Source organism: Muntiacus reevesi, chromosome 13 (genome assembly GCF_963930625.1).
Source record: "Muntiacus reevesi chromosome 13, mMunRee1.1, whole genome shotgun sequence".
Taxonomy (NCBI): Eukaryota; Metazoa; Chordata; class Mammalia; order Artiodactyla; family Cervidae; genus Muntiacus; species Muntiacus reevesi.
Genome location: NC_089261.1, coordinates 27,936,820 through 27,953,491, shown reverse-complemented (window position 1 = coordinate 27,953,491; position 16,672 = coordinate 27,936,820). Strand labels below are relative to the sequence as shown.

General features: G+C 52.2%; 1 protein-coding gene across 3 annotated transcripts; it reads right to left on the bottom strand.

The window, feature by feature from the left end:
• Positions 1-2,984: 2,984 nt before the first annotated feature.
• Positions 2,985-13,212, bottom strand: PUS1 (pseudouridine synthase 1). 3 transcript variants are annotated; one of them, XM_065904728.1, is made up of 6 exons: positions 13,168-13,212; positions 12,155-12,386; positions 9,199-9,336; positions 8,240-8,342; positions 4,869-5,560; positions 2,985-3,305 (listed from the first exon to the last, which is right to left on the bottom strand). In XM_065904728.1, exons 2-6 carry the CDS (start codon positions 12,374-12,376, stop codon positions 3,258-3,260), a joined length of 1,203 nt encoding a protein of 400 aa, XP_065760800.1. In that variant the 5' UTR covers positions 12,377-12,386; positions 13,168-13,212; the 3' UTR covers positions 2,985-3,257. The 3 variants fall into 3 exon arrangements, with proteins under 3 accessions (XP_065760800.1, XP_065760801.1, XP_065760799.1); XM_065904729.1 differs by lacking the exon at positions 13,168-13,212 and adding an exon at positions 13,033-13,162; XM_065904727.1 differs by lacking the exon at positions 13,168-13,212 and adding an exon at positions 12,693-12,955.
• Between the last annotated feature and the right edge of the window lie 3,460 nt (positions 13,213-16,672).

Below are 16,672 nucleotides of genomic sequence, written 5' to 3'. Positions count from 1 at the left end.
CTCCAGTCATGGGGCCATTGGTGCCAACAAATGGGAAAAGGGGAGCAAAGGGAAAACGTGCAGAAATGGCCAACCAGGAGACTGAAGACTTACTTGCAGGGGAAGGGATATTTACGGACTTTGGGATGATCAAACCTATGCCTCCTGCAGTGGAGGCAGAGTCCTAGCCCCTGGACGGCCAGGGAAGTCCCTCCAAACACATATTATTTTAAAATATCACATACCTATGGATCCTCCAAGATGACTGAAATGATTACCCACTAATTGCCTGGAGTCCTACTTGGGAATTGTCTACAGTTTGACCCTGAGACCAAGACCATGTAACTTTTCATGAGGAGAACCCCATGATCACAGCAGTTTTTAGGTTACTTTCTGCCCTGGTGACTTAAAAAGTGACTTACAAAGCCCTATCACAGGTAAAATTAACATGCTTAAAGACAACCCCCAATATTTCTCCTTCAAGCCCATCCTGTTCTCGATCACCCCACCTGTTAATGGCCCAGCTCATCAATTCATCAGACACAAAGCCCAAGTCAGCATTAAACCCTCCCTCCTGTCCCAGTAGTCCAGGGACCACCTGCAGTGACCCAAAGGCACACCTCACTCGGCCTCTCCCCGACCACAGTGCCTCCCCCACGTGACTGCCAGTCTTCCTGATTCTACTGCCCAACTCCATCTGTTCTCCCAAATGGAATAGCCCCTCAAAGAGATCCACCCCATTGTGCACATGGGTGTACAACACACACATATATCATATGCACACACAGGTATCCGTGCACACACAGCTATCTGTGCACAAACATCACCTACACTTATATATGACAAATACACATGTATAGACCACTTGCACACCACACGTGCATACACATGGGTAAACATATACCACACAGCACATGAATGTCTGCATCTCAGATGACACATGTACCCACACAGGCCCAACACACACACACCACTTCTCCACTTGAAAGCTCCTGGGTCTCCACTGGCAAAGTAATCCTCAAAATTCTCCAAGCCAGACTTCAACAGTACGTGAACCATGAACTTCTAGATGTTCAAGTTGGATTCAGGAAAGGCAGAGGAATCAGAGATCAAATTGCCAACATCCGTTGGATCATCGAAAAAGCAAGAGAGTTCCTGAAAAACATCTGCTTTATTGACTATGCCAAAGCCTTTGACTGTGTGGATCACAACAAACTGTGGAAAATTCTTAAAGAGATGGGAATACCAGACCACCCGACCTGCCTCCTGAGAAATCTGTATACAGGTCAAGAAGTAACAGTTAGAATTGGACATGGAAAAACAGACTGGTTCCAGATTGGGAAAGAAGTACGCCAAGGCTGTATATTGTCACCCTGCTTATTTAACTTATATGCAGAGTATGTCATGAGAAATGCAGGCGTGGATGAAGCACAAGTTGGAATCAAGATTGCTGGGAGAAATATTGATAACCTCAGATATGCAGATGACACCCCTCTTATGGCAGAAAACAAAGAACTAAAGAGTCTGTCGATGAAAGTGCAAGAGAAGAGTGAAAAAGTTGGCTTAAAACTCAACATTCAGAGAACTAAGATCATGGCGTCTAGTCCCATCACTTCATGGCAAATAGATTGGGAAACAATGGAAACAGTAACAGACTTTATGTTTGGAGGCTCTCCAGTCACTACAGACGGTGACTACAGCCATGAAATTAAGATGCTTGCCCCTTGGCAGAAAAGTTATGACCAACCTAGACAGCATATTAAAAAACAGAGACATTGCTTTGCCAACAAAGGTCCATCTAGTCAAAGCTGTGGTTTTTCCAGTAGTCAGGTATGGATGTGAAAGTTGGACTATAAAGAAAGCTAAGCACTGAAGAACTGATGCTTTTGAACTGTGGTGTTGGAGAAGACTCTTGAGAGTCCCTTGAACTGCAAGGAGATCCAACCAGTCCATCCTAAAGGAAATCAGTCCTGAATATTCATTGGAAGGACTGATGCTGAAGCTGAAACGCCAATACTTTGACTACCTGATGTGAAGAACTGACTCATTGGAAAAGACCTAAATTCTGGGAAAGACTGAAGGCAGGAGGAGAAGGGGACAGAGGATGAGATGGTTGGATGGCATTACCAACTTGATGGACATGAGTTTGCGTAAGCTTCAGGAGTTGGTGATGGACAGGGAAGCCTGGCGTGCTGCAGTCCATGGGGTCGCAAAGAGTCAGACACAACTGAGCAACTGGACTGAAATGAACTTCTGCTGCTACTCAGCAACTGCCACCTCCTGACCCTCTCTTCCTTGCTGACAGAACATCACTGTTCTTCTGCAGGGCACCGCTTAAAAAGCATTCCCTGCCTCCCTTGCAGCTACGGAAGACCACATGACACACTTCTAGCCAATTATGGGATGAAGTTGCTGGCAGGAGAGCTCATTAAGGGATAGGTTCAACAGTGTGCCCCTTCCTTCTGCCCTCAGCCCTCCCACCTGGGTCTCATGCTTCTTCCTTAAGTGTGGAACATGGCAGGGATGGATGGATCCAGATGAAAGTTATGTGCAGGGGGCCAGGTGGACACACAGAAGGAACCCATGTTCTCTGGCGCTGGGGACTGCTCTGCATGGCCCAACAGTCGCCCTGTTCTCTTGTCTGTGCGGCTCTCCGGGCCACCGAGCCCCATCCTGAGAACCTAAATGCCCATCCTGCCAAGAGTGTCCCGCCCACTCCGGCCTCCACCAGCTTGCCTGCCCGCACATGCGCACTGACCAACCCACTCTTCTCACAGCCCGGAGTGGAGGCGGAGCCAGGCCTGTAACTAACACAGCACATACCGTCTCTCTCCATGAAAGACCCACAGAAAAGACCAAGAAAAAAGTCAAATAAGTATCTTAAGTGGGAATTCCCTGGTGGTCCACTGCTTAGGCCTCTGCAGGGAGCCCAGCTTCAATCCCTGGTTGGGGAACTAAGAATCCCACATGCCCAGCACCCCAGCTCAAAAATGAACACAAGTGACTAAGCCAAGTTTGTACTTATTTAATAAGAAAATCGCTTCTTTAAAAAAATAAGTCTTTACATGCTCAGGTGTGTGTAGTCAACGTGTTGAGCTGAAAATAGATTTGCAGCAGGTTCTCCCTGTGAGGAAAAGTCAGAATGACGAAGGTCTCAAGACCCTGAGGTGAAGAGGGCACGTGGGGGGGCTCTCCCATCTGGCGAAGGCACACAGCCAACAGCAGGCTGGCAGGTCCCGGCACGTGTCGTGGGCCACTTCCAAGACGCTCCCGGGGCCTCAGTCACTGTCCCCGACCCCGTCACTGCCTTCCAGGGAGCTGGGGGCCTGCAGGGCAACAGCACACAGGAGACAGCCGTGAGGAACCATGCTGTTTGGGGGCAGGCACTTCCTCCCAGGGAGGAGGTCGGGCTGCCCTGACCTGCCTGAGGCGTGACCTGCCTGACTCCATGTCTCTCCTAACTGGTTCAGGAACCTGTCTTAAGACTGGGAAAGCCAGGGGCTGGGAACAAGAAGGGAGGTCTTCACTGGGCTCCTTCAAATGCCCAGAGGCCACCACTGCAGAACCCTGGGAACATAAAACTGGACCACTGCAAAGCTGGACAAGTACAAGCCCCTCAGCAGTATGTACAGATGGCAAATGGCCAGAGACCTCTATTCACAGAATCAAGCAGAGGGCAAGCCTGGCCCCAGGTCATATCTGTACATATGCCTGACTTGGCCTCATGGTGCTTGGGAAAACTGATAACCATCTACCATCAAAGGGTAGAAGCGCAACCCAAAGTACATAAATAAAGGGTAGAATATTTCATATAAAATCCTGGAATGCCAGTTTCTCTGGAAAAAAAAAATGTAAGCTCTGACAACACTTGGGCCCACCTCCCTTGGCTGAACCGACCGCACCTGCCTCTTCAGGTGGAGAAAGAGCTCTCCTGTTGGCCACAGTCTCCACCAAGCCCTATTGCCTCCTGACACTGCATGCTACTTACCATCTGACCTGCACGCCTGCTTTCTTTACACTTGGCCCACCCTGCTTACTTCCCTTCCCTGGATGCACCTGAGTTTACAAGCCCAGCTGTGGAGGAAGGACAGTGTCTTTCTGGATATCTAGAACGTGGGAAGAAATCTCCCATAGCTCCAGGTGGGAATCTCACCCTCTGACTGCCTGCTGGGCCACCACGAGAGAACATGGGCTTTGGGGACCTCCCTCACTGCAGGATAAAGAATTGAGAACTGAAGTTAAAATGTTAACTTTTAGCTCCAGCACCTTGAATCATGGATGTTCTCCTTCTAACATAAGGTTGGTAGTTATATAACAGATGAGTCACACTTGGGGCCAGGGCCCTGGGAGGTACTGACAGCAAGCCTGGCTCCCTTGCTTGCTGAGCAGAGTGGCCTGATTGGGAGCTGGGACAAAATGCAGGGTCTGCACCAGCCTGCATTCCCCCGCAGATGGAGGGAAGCACCGTAGGCCTGGACAGGAACACCACCCTGGGCGAGGAGAACACCGCTGGGCTGCTCAGTGTCCTGGGCCCAAGCAATCCCACATTCTGGAGTCAGACACATGCGCACCGACCAAGTGCGTGAGCCAGAGAAGGACGTCCCAGTGTCACCTCCCTCTCACACTTGGGAAGACGGGCCACTGAACGTGTCCCTCACCCAGGGTCACCAAGCACAGAGCAGATGAGCCAGCCACCAGAACCTCTGCCCTGGCCTTTGCTCCTGCCACTGCTTTGACCCTGGAGGAATGACGCAGCTCTTGGCACCTACGCTTGCTCGTCTATAGAAGGGGCACAATCAATGACAGCTGTGGACGAGCGCCTGGCTGAGCTCCTGGGAAGGCCGGCACCAGCCCCCATGGTTCCCCTGGCTCCTAGCCCCCAGCCCCACCTTGGTGCCCAGGCCAGCGGCAGCGTGGGCAGTGGCACTGAAGTTGTGCATGGGCAGGGTGCTCAGCCACTGGGCCATGGACCTCTCCTGGCGCTCGGTGCTAATGATCGTGGGGTAGATGTGCTGCTCCTTGAAGGCCGTGACCTCTGCCTCCTCCCGCGCCCAGTCCAGTGGCTCGTGCAGCCCGTCGTGGCCAAAGCGCTGGTTGTACTTCTCGAAGTGCACCCGCTCCAGGACCAGGCCGAGCCCCGGCGCCTTGGGCACGTCCACCTTGGCCTCGCCCCAGCATCGCTCCAGCACACTCTCAGGCGCATAGCCCTTGACGATGGCCACCACCAGCCCCACCATCTTCCTGATCTGGTGCGTCATGAAGCTCTGGCCCTTGACCTTGATCACAGCGAACTCCATGCCCTCACGCACGAAGGGCTCCTCACAGAACATGTCGAGGATGTAACGTCGAGCGCTGGGCTCGTGGGGCCCCTTCTGGGAGGTGAAGTTGTGGAAGTTGTGGGTGCCCTTGTAGCAGGCCAGGAGCCGGTTCACACGCCCCAGTGTCTCTGCGCTCAGCCGGTACGTCTCATCCTGCGAGTCGTGATCCTTGTGGGCAAATGCAAACGTGGGCAGCATGTAGAAGTAGGTCCTGGCGTCACACTTGTTCTTGGAGTTGAAGCCGCCCGTGACCCTCTTCAGTCCTGGAGGCAGAGGAAGCGATGAGGACAGACTGATGACACCCATGACCAGCTCTGAGCGCTAGCACATGGCCTTCCAAACCCAGATGAGCCCGAGGGGGACCCGGCTCCATGTGCTAAACCCTCAGTCCACCAGACACTCCATTCCAGAGCCAAACCAACCAGTACAGTCAACTCTTAAGCATCTGTCAGAACCCAGGGTCGGCCAAGGTGCTGGACATCCTGCTCTCGCCTCTCGGATCCCAGGGGGACCCGGCACAGGGGGACCAGTTGCCATGGAGACCAAAGCACCAGCTGGTGTCCCTGACTCGGAACCCATGGGTCAGAAGCCATCCTGCAGGTGAGGCCAGGGGCAGCATTGTGATCAACAGCAAAAGAAGCTTAAAAAGCCCAGCAATAGGAAAGCCATCAGTGGCTCCTAGACATCTGCAGGATGAAATGGGAGGCAGGCCCGCAGGGCAGGTGGCACGTCACCTGGACCGGAGGCCTCATGGCTGAGGGCTCATTGCACTGGCAGGAGCTCCAAAAATATTTAACCGTTCAGTGAAAAAAAAAAAAAAAGCAAAATGGGGCTCCCCTGGTGGTACAGTGAATAAAAATCCATCTGCCAATGCAGGGGACATGGGTTCAATCCCTGATCTGGAAAGATCCCACATGTTTTGGGACAACTAAGCTCGTGCACCACAACTACTGAGTCTGAGCACCTACAGCCTGTGCTCTCAACAAAAGAAGCCGCCGCAATGAGAAGCCTGTGCACTGCAATTAAAAGTGTAGTGCCCGCTTGCCACAACTAGAGAAAGCCCTCGCAGCAGTGAAGACCCAGAGCGACAACAACAAATAAATTATAAACAAAAAAGAAAGAAAAGCAAAATGGAGAACTACAGGAAGGGGAATTCTTTTTGTGACAGGAATACATATATAGAGATTATGTCTATATTTGTACAGAAAATTTCTACAAGGATGGTGAGAACTGTTGGTAGGGATGGTTTCTGGGAGCTGGGGACCAGAGAGTCCCCCGTGGCCTGGATGCTCCCTGCTGCATGGCTGTCCTCACGCTGAAGACACAACCAAGTTGCAAGGAGTCAGCCTCACAAGGAGCCTGACTTAAAGGCCAACTTTGGCTTCAGTTTTCAAGGGGTGATTCGATGCCCCCCCGACAGCCCTCCACAGCAGCCAGTGCCTCCAAGCTGCCCCTGCCCCTCCACCCACCACTGCCAGTTCAAGGCTGCACCTGCCCTGTGCTCTCCACCACATGTTTCTGCTGTTATGTTTGATTTGGGGTAATCTTATTTTTGTTTTTTGTCTTGCTTTAAGAATTCATCTTGGTCGACACTGAGCACCACAAGTATGCTTCAGCACGTAATTTCCACTGTGTGGAACATAATCGCCAAGAGGGTGGGGGAGGCTGGCAGTCGACCATACAGCTGGGCTGTTAATGGTCGTGTGGTGTCATGTTATAGAGGCAGTGTAAACAGCTGCGATTGTGCATAGGGTTTGGTATTGCTTTAGCAAAACTGGGGAATAACCCATGGCGAACATTAGAATATTCCCTGGGGAAATGACTGTTAAGAAGCATCAAATGGGACTTTAAGAGGACTGGCTCTAGAAGGAGGTTTGCAAGAGGGATTACCCTACCAGGGAGAGAAAGACCACAGTGTAATAAAAACAAAACTATGTTATACTAGAAGTAAATTCAGGCTTCCCTGGAGGCTCAATGGTGAAGAATCCACCTGCCAATGCAGGAGACACAGATTTGATCCCTGGATCAGGAAGATCCCCTGGAGAAGGACATGGTAACCCACTCCGGAATTCTTACCTAGAAAATACCATGGACTGATGAGCCTGGCGGGCTATAGTTCATGTGGTTGCAAGAGTCAAGACACGACTTCTGTGGCCATCTGGCCCTCTGCAGAAAAAGTTTGCCAACTCTTGCTTTAAATTTAAACCCCAAAGCAATCACTTAAACAAACAAACAAAAAACCTATAGCGAGTCATAGCATTAACTAACCAAATTGCTCCTTTCTCCAGGGGAAATTCCCAATCCAGGTATCAAACTCAGGTCTCCCACTTTGCAGGCAGACTCTTTACCAGCTGAGCCACAAGGAAGCCCAAAGTGATAATTAAAAGCAATTATAAGAAACATCAATTAATTCAAAAGGAGGGACAAACAGAGGAGTGGAACAAAGTAACAGATGGGACAGAGAGAAACAGGAGGCAAGAAGATCTACGCCCAGCCATCCCAGCACACATTATAATAATTATTAACACCAATGGCACATATAAGCCACCTAAAAGGCAGAGAGTCAGACTGGATTTAAAGAAAAAAAAAAGGTCCTAGAAATCCCATTATCAGGCCTATTACAAGAGGTAATAATTGCCCCTGTTTTAATTTGATCAAATCCAGACTTTTATACCCAAGCATTTGGTTAAAACAAGGCACATGTAGTGCCAAAGTGCTGCACCGATGGCCTGAGTCTGTCTGTCCGGCTGTGTCCCTTCCTGAAGGAGACACGAGTCCTGAATCCTTTTCTATAACTGATGTACAGCCACTGCGACCAACCGCTGAGGAACTGCTCTGTTGTCTCATCTCCACAATAGAGAAACTCAGCGAGAGAAGGAATTGCGTGTCCCTGTTGGGACCGGCCACCACCTGGTGAGCAGCCCCGGTGACTCATGGCTTACCCAGAATCCGAATGTGAGACGGAAGGTGGCTGTTGATCTTTTCTAAAATGTCATCAATCAGCCACACCTTCAGGGACACGACCTGGCCGGCCGCAGACACGCCCTGCAAAGGAAGCAGACGTGGGAGGGCCAGCTGGGCCTTGCACTTGGAGCACGACGCTCGGCACGCTGGTCTCTTCAGCAGAAGGACCACGCACACGCTGCGTCTTTCCACGGAGGATTTCTGCTTCTAGAAATGCATCTGAAGGGAATAATCAGAGACGAGAACACTGCTCTGTATACCAAGGGAGTGAATGCTGTGCCACTCATAAAACATTACAAGTGAACTTCGAAGCTCAACAGAACATAAAGCTAGGGAACAAATCTATGACATCCTGCAGATAGGAGATAAAGTCCCACCTTTGACGTGATTCTCCAGGACTTAGGAAAAAAAGAAAATGCAAGTTAGATGACAAAACTCCAGGGCAGAGCAAGGAAGAGGTAACCATCTGAGTTGCAATAGCAGGAATCCTTTGGGGATGGGGCACTGGTTACATAACTGATCGAGCTCTGTGCTCAGGATGAATGCAGTAACCATTTATATATTACACCTCTGCAGATGCATGGTCCTGTTTGTATCATGAGCCTGACATGGATGGATCTAAGGCAGATGTCGTGGCCACTGCGCCACTCGCAGGAGGAGCCAAAGAGAAAGCATAGACAGGATATCAGGCCCTGTGGCCCCAAGCACCTAGGTTCGGCCACACTTGAGTCGGAAATGCCCCAGCTTCTTGGTCGCATGAGGCAACAAATTTCTTTCCACTTAGACTAGCTTGATCTGTGCATCTGTCATTTGTGACCAAGAGAATCTTGAGAGATAGAGACACTAAGAGGGAAAGTGGGACAAGGACAAACACAAACCACTGACGGGCAGCTTCAGTGCTGCTCACACCTGCCAGGGATGTGGGGACAGCACCTACCTTGTCCGTCCGGGCACAGCGCTGGAAAGACATCTTCCGCATGTCCTCCCCGTGATTCTCAGGGATACAGCCCGAGCGGACCAGGGCCGACACCAGGTCATCTTCGATGGTCTTGAATTTCGAGGACCCAACATTCCTCTGGGGAAAAGAGAAGAAAAATTGTTTCTTCCGAGTCACTACCCACCATAAGGGGCCCTAGGCCGGGGCTGGTCCAGGGAGCGGCATGTGTGGTGTGCCCACACCTGTGGGCACGGAGAGACCCTGCAGCTCATCCCCCGACCTGTGAGAAGTAGGAAAGCCACCTGTGGGTCCCCACAGTCCTAGAAATTTCCAACCCTGGGCAGCCAACATTGGCCTCACCTGAGACAACATTTCCCTCTACCTAGTCGGATATTAAAAGACTCTTGCTCCTTGGAAGAAAAGCCATGACAAACCTAGACAGCATATTAAAAAGCAGAGATATCTCTTTGCCAACAAAGGTCCGTCTAGTCAAAGCTATGGCTTTTCCAGTAGCCATGTATGGACATGAGAGCTAGACCATGAAGAAGGCTAAGCTCTGAAGAACTGATGCTTTTGAACTGTGATGCTGGAGAAGACTTCTTTATTAACTTTAAAATTTCCTGATGGGTTTAGTTTGTGAATAAAAAAGAAAAAAAAAAAAATGAACAAAGTGTTCACAGTAATTATCAAGGCAAAGTCAACTCTAACACAGTTTCTCTGTAATGTAATGAGCATGTCAGCGACACCACCAGGCCAGCGCACAGTTGATGGCAGTTGTGTGCTGGCTCAGACATCACCCCTACAGCTGCTACTGTCACCAGAAGTCCTCAAGTTGTAGGGTCAGTGCCTGGGGCCCAAGCTCTTTACCAGCCGCAGCTCTCTCTTCTGGAGCTGAGTAGGGGAGGCAAGTGGCAGGACCCCAGGAGACCCCAGTCTGCACTCTACACACCCGCTGGGCTCATGGGTCCAGGGCTGCCCTCTGGGGTCGAGGGAGTGAGCAATACTGCTGTGGTGGGGATGGGACAACCCCACCAGGGCTGGGTGGAAAAGACTCTTGAAAGTCCCTTGGACAGCAAGATCAAACCAGTCAACCTAAAGGAAATCAGTCCTGAATATTCTTTGGAAACTGAAGCTCCAACACTTTGGCCACCTGATGCAAAGAGCCGCCTCACTGGAAAAGACCCTGATGCTGGGAAAGATTGAGGGCAGGAGGAGAAGGGAGTGACAGAGGATGAGATGGTTAGATAGCATTCCTGACTCAGTGGATGTGAGCAAACTCCAGGAGATAGTGAAGGACAAGGGAGCCTGGCATGCTGCAGTCGTTGGGGTCACAAAGAGTCAGACACGACTGAATAACAAGTCAGATATGAGACCAGCACCCTCCTGCTTAAGACCCATCTGTCTGCAGCACCCAGCCAAAGAGGGACTCCTCTCCCTCATCACCCTAGGGAATCCCCTCCCCCAGCAACCTAAGGTACCCCCCCTCCACTGCCTCAGGTCCTGAGCACGACCTCCTACATCACTACAGGGAGCCAGGCCCCCCTGCTAAAGATGGAAGCCACCCAGGGTACGATCAGCATCTAATGGGTGCAGATGGGAATGTGCTGTTGGTGAGGGATGCAGTGTAACCCCAGTCCAGTCCTGCAGGATCCCGTGACACTGGTAAGATCACCACCCTGACATTCTCAAAGAAAACCTTTGACACAGAAGGGACACAGTCCTACAAGCACTTCGCCAAGGCTCATCACAGTGGGAAGGTTCTTCCCAAAGTCCACCTTACAGTTTCCATGGCACCGTAAGCCAATCACTCAGCAAGAAGCTGTAAATGCTCCTCCAGTGATTGGCATAGATATTAGGAAACAGGGACAACAACCCTTCCACATACCCACGGTGTCCTGTCACCATGTGAGCTACTGTCACTCCCCACCCTTCATTCATTCTCCTAACGAGGAAACTGAGGCAAACTGAATATGATGAGACATGGCAAAATTCTCAAGCCGGCGATAAGGCAACAACACATGTGATCCAAGTCACCCTCAAAAAAGCATTTAAATAACCACAAAGAGCAGCGGAGGTGGTTAGCCTGTTCCACTAAGTGGGACCGAAGCACTGTTTTCACCCAGTGTCACAATCTGCCAGTGGTCATCAAACTGGGTTCATGGGTGCAACCTTATACTTTAAAGGAAATAGTGAAATAGGAAATGAAGTAGCTCATTACTACTGTTATTCACAGTAAAGGCTACCACAGCCCTTGGTAAGGTTGGGCATCGTTTTCTTAAACTTCTGCCTAAGTTAGATACTTTACACAGCAGTGAATTACTCCCTGGGAGTCAAGCTTAAAGAAGTTTACAGAACAAGAAACCAAAGTGTAAGAGCCACAGAGCTGACCACACAGGAACAAGAAGAAAACCCACGTGCATCTGTCGGGGCACCCAGACCCTTCTGCTTTTCAGGAAAGGACTGCATGGTGGGGCTGGGCAGGGAATTCTCATGTGCCCATGTACCTGCAAACTGTCACTTTCATGACTCTGACAAAGAGAAACAGCAGCCTCTTCTGAGCATCCCCGACACTGTCCCAATCCTAGCGAGCAGCATCAGTCAGCCTAATAATGACTCTTCATGCCAGTACTGTGATCTTAAAGAAGAGGAAGCGAGGCTCGGAGAGCTCCAGTCACTTGCCCAAGGCCACAATGCTTGGTCATCAGCAGGCCTAGGACCTTAATCACCTTAGGAGGCTCGTGAACACCCCCCACAAGCATCCAAGCAATGTATAGATGACACAAGTCTCAAAGCTGCTTCCATTTGATTCTTACTTGATGGGAACCACCCAATAGAATAGGTGAAGAATGAGACCTCGAGATGGCTCACAGGGCAAATGTCACTCTGAGGTCCCTGCCCCAAGCACACGGTGGCCTTGAGAGGTCAGAGCTGCCCAGGCCCCTCAGGGCACCCTCACCTGCATGCCGTGGTAGCCCTTCCCAGAATAAGCCATAAGCAGCACTATCTTCCGCTTGGGCAGCTTCCTCTGCTGCTCCCCATCCTCACTGCTCTTGAGCTTCTTCGCCTGCTGCTCTGTTTCCTCCCAGATCCTGGTGGGACCCTGCCAGCCACTCCGGGCCTTCTTGTTCTGCTCCTGTTTGGTTCCCACGGGCATGGGGGCCTCCCCGTTCCCGGCCATCGGGTGCAAACTGAAAAGATATGGTGTGGGGGTAGGGTGCGGGGCGGTGAGCAACACAGAAGGAAACAGTGAAAGAGTGACCGTGGCAGCATGGGCCGGTAAACACCCTGGGCTGACCACCGCGGCGTCCAAACCCCAGCTGGGCCCTAACTGTAGATCTTGCCCAACCACTAACTTGGCCTCGTTTCACTGTCCGAGAAATGGAGCAGTGACAGCACTTAACGCGATCAGGGCTTGGCGCTCGCCGGGCATGCAGTTGGGCTCAGTGGGGGTCAGCGTGCTACCCCAGGGTCACAGACAAGTGCACCGTCATTACCAAAGGAGGCGCGGTCCCAGGTGCGGGGTCCACGGTCCGCAGGCTCTCCTCAGGGCCCAGGCCGCCGCCCGCAGGCCGGGGAGCCCCATGCAGTGCCGGGAGTGGCGGGGGTGAGGGGGCACGCGCCCGACCCCTGATCTCCCCCGGGACGCACCCTCCCAAGGCCCTTTAAATCCCTGACCTCCCCGGGGCCCCTACACACCAGCCCGCCCCTCCCGAACTCCCCGCCACCCTCGCCACGCTCCAGCCCCGCCCCTTCTTAACTTTAACCTTCCTGGGACCCTCTCCCGCTCCAGCCCCGCCCGCGGATAACCCCAGACTTCCTGACCCCCAGGCTGACCTCTGACCTCCCTAGTCCCTCCTGCTCCCCCTTCGTCCTCTCGCCCCGCCCAACCGGCTATCCCTCGGGAGTCGGGGAGACCCCGGCCACCCACGCCGGGACCAGTGGGGCACTCCCTGACCCGGCCCCACTCACGGAGCCGCGGACTGAGCCCGAACCTGACCACGTGGGAGAAGGCGGAAGTAGAGAGCACCGCCGGACGGCGGCCGGACGTGGACAAAAGTCCTTGTGGGAGAGGCGGGTCGAGGCGGCTTGGGGCGGAGCTTGGTGTCGGGGGCGGGACTGGGCGTGGCTTGGGGCGGGGCCTGGTGCCGGGAGCCAGGTTCGCCGCCGCCGACTCCCGGCCAGTTCGTGGCACTGTGAATGCACCATTTTAGAGCGAACGAATCATCCTCGCAGCTAACACTCCCAGGTGCTGCTCCGTGTTACACGTGTCAGTTCAGTCCTTTCGCCCACCCTAAGGAGCAAGCACCATAGGATCTCCTCGTTACTGAAGAGGGACCCGAGGGACAAAGAGGCTGAGCCCCTTGCCTGAAGTTTCACGGCAGCAAGCCCTGGCATCTGGCAAGAGAGCCTCTTTCAGCAGCGTGCAGACCAGCGCCTTCCCACAAACCTGTCCTAAGAGAGCACTTGCCGTGTGCCACGTGCTGCTCTAGTGGCTTGGGTGCATGTTAGCTTATTCAATCCTCATGAAACCTTGAGGAAGGTTTTCCTGTCCCCATCTTACACTGAGAGGCCCCGAAATGCAAGGGAGAGAGTGAGTCATGTTGAGGCTCCAGGGGGTGATGACCTCCCGGGAACTGGTGGAAGACAGTTGGGAAAGTCATCCATGCGTGGGGTTTGGAAGACTATGGGTGGGTGGAATGAGCAACAGAACCCACAGAAGGTGAAAGGAAGTCTGCTGAAGGCATGGGACTCAGATCTCCCTGAGTGGGTTACTTGGTCAGCAGCTATTTACTGAGCACCTGCTAGGTTACTGGTGCCTCCAGAGGCTGGGAACAGATGAGGAGCAGAACACCTGTCCACAGGAAGCTCCCATTCCTGGGGGGACAGGTCATAACAAACCAACAGTCAGAGAGTGTGTGATCAAGTAGTAAATGCCTAGTGAAGAATGACTCAGAAGTACTGACACATGCTAGAGTTGGGGGTACCCGAGAACACACGTTCAGCGGGAGAAGCCTCTCCGGGCCTTCTTATCCTGCTTCTGCTTGGTCCCCATGGATATGGGGGCCTCCACATGCAAAAGGCCACATCTTGCGTGGCTCCACGTGCCGTTGATCCTTTAACAATGCAGGGTTGAGTATGCAGCTCCACTTATACGGGGTTTGTGTCACTAAATCTGAACTGCAGTATGACTCAGTCTGCCAGTGGTTGAATCCACAGATGTGTAACCGTGGATACAGAGAGTTAACTGTCCAGTTATATGTGGATTTCCAAACTGCTTGAGGGATCTCTGACCCTAACCACCGTGGTGTTCATGAGTCAACTCTATGTGAAATGTCCAGAACAAGCAAATCCACAAAGAAAGAAAGTAGATCCATGACTGCTGACAAGGATTCTTTCATGGATCAAACTCTACTCAGCCTCCTCCTCTGCACGCAAGTCAGATCTGGTTGGACAAGAGCTCAGGCAGATGGGAGGGGACAGCTGACCTGTGCTAAACAACACCCCCCCCCCCACCATGGCCCCAGGACAGCCCATCCCTCTGGGGGAAGGGAAGAAAGAGCGGTACCAGGGTTCCAGGCATGAGTAAAGGTCAAGGTCACGTGTGGTCTGAGGAACTCAAGTGGCTGAGTGGCCTTGAGAAGCAGCAGAGCACCTTCATACAGAGCCCCCCACCCCCCACCCCTTACCATAGACAGAGACTCATTGTCAGGGGCCTGTTCTTTCCCGCTCTCAGCCTCTGCAGCTCCGGGGGCATGGGCCCCGCTCTGGCACTTGCAGATGGACACAGGGGCCCAGGCTGAGCTGTTCATGTGAGCGCATGACCTGGGCAACTGTGATGGCTGAAACGGCAGAGGAACTAGAGCTGCTGAGGAGACCTGTTGAAACTCAACGATGGGGACTTTGGATTGTGTCCTGGAGATCAGTCAGCCTCTCCCTGCCTGAGTGAACCAAGAAGCCCACTGTGCTGGAACAGAAACCCCGGGCGGGGTGAGGGCAGTCTCAGGGGCAGGTCCAAAACCACGAGTTGTGCCTGGGGGCGGGGGGCCTGAGTCAACAGGCGGGGACCATAGAAGCCTGGGGCCCTGCTCTCAGGCCCTGCATCAGGTGAGACAGAATGAAAGGAAAAGGCCACCGAGGCGACTTCCTGCAAACCAACTATGGCAGCGCCAAGCATGCCTGCTCTTTCATCCGGACGCCAGCAGCTCTGATCTCGCCGTCTCTGACCTGTGGAGTGCACACTGCAGCCTGTGAGGCTGGGATAGGTGCCCAGGGGGCAGTTTGAAGTGGGACAGGCCCCTGAGTGGGGCCTTCTGGCTGAGGGTCCCTGTGAGCATGCCAGGAACATGCAATGCAAGGTCTGCAGAAAGCAAGCAGGCAGCCAGCCCCTCCTGTGTGCTTCTGCACCCCGAGGCCCGGCCACTTCTCCTGGGCCCCCCTTCATGTCAGGCTCCTGCACAGGGAAGTTTGTAGCAGCTTCACCCATAAACACTGAGAAGCCAGAGGGCATCCTTTGGTAGGCGAACAGATAAATAAACTTGGTAACTCCAGACGGGGGTATCATTCAGCACTGAAAAGAAATGAGCCATCAAGCCATGAAAAGACATGAAGAAGCCACTCTGAATAAATAACACACGATATGATTCCAGCATTCTGGAAGAGGCAAAATTATGGAGACAGTAAAGGGATGGGGATTAACATTGGTGGAATGAACACAGTGCAGATTTTTCAGGGCAGTGAAATGATACTGAAATGGTACATCACTGTACACGTGTCCAAACCCACAGCATGTGCACCAAGAGTGAATCACAACATAAACCGTGGACTCTGGGTGATGATGTGTTGATGTCGGTTCAACAGTGCTAACAGATGAATCTCACCCATGCAAGTTATTAATGGGGCAGTGAAGGCGGCAGAAGGGGAGAGGGAGTAGTATGTGCGAGCTCTCTCTGTACTTCTTGCACGTTTCTGTGAACCTAAAACTGCTGTAAGAAATGAAGTCTATTAAACGTGACAACAAAATGCCATGGTTGTCTTAATCCTCTTTTGGCGTTTCTAACATACGTGGGAGCCCCACAGAACGGAAGGGGCTGCCTCTCCACCAGCACGACCCTTCCTGTCTACAGAGAAGGGAGCACGCGCTCCAGGAAGCCAGACTGGAGCAGCCCTGCTGGGACCCGGCCTTTTGGGGCCCCACCTTCCACTTCCTCTTAACGCTACCTTTCCACGAACTTTCGTCTCACATTGTGGTTAGCCTCTTTGGTAACTTAATGAGTTATTTTTAATCTATTGAAACAATATGTAGTTTAAAAAATGCAAACCTTACCACTCAACAATAGAGAAACCATCCAATTCAAGGATGGGTAAGGAACTTAAAATAGAAAAGACCTAGAAATTGCTGACAAACCTGTGAGAAGACACTTGGAGTCACTAACCATCAGGGTAGTGCAAATCAACTCTCACACCCACACCAGTG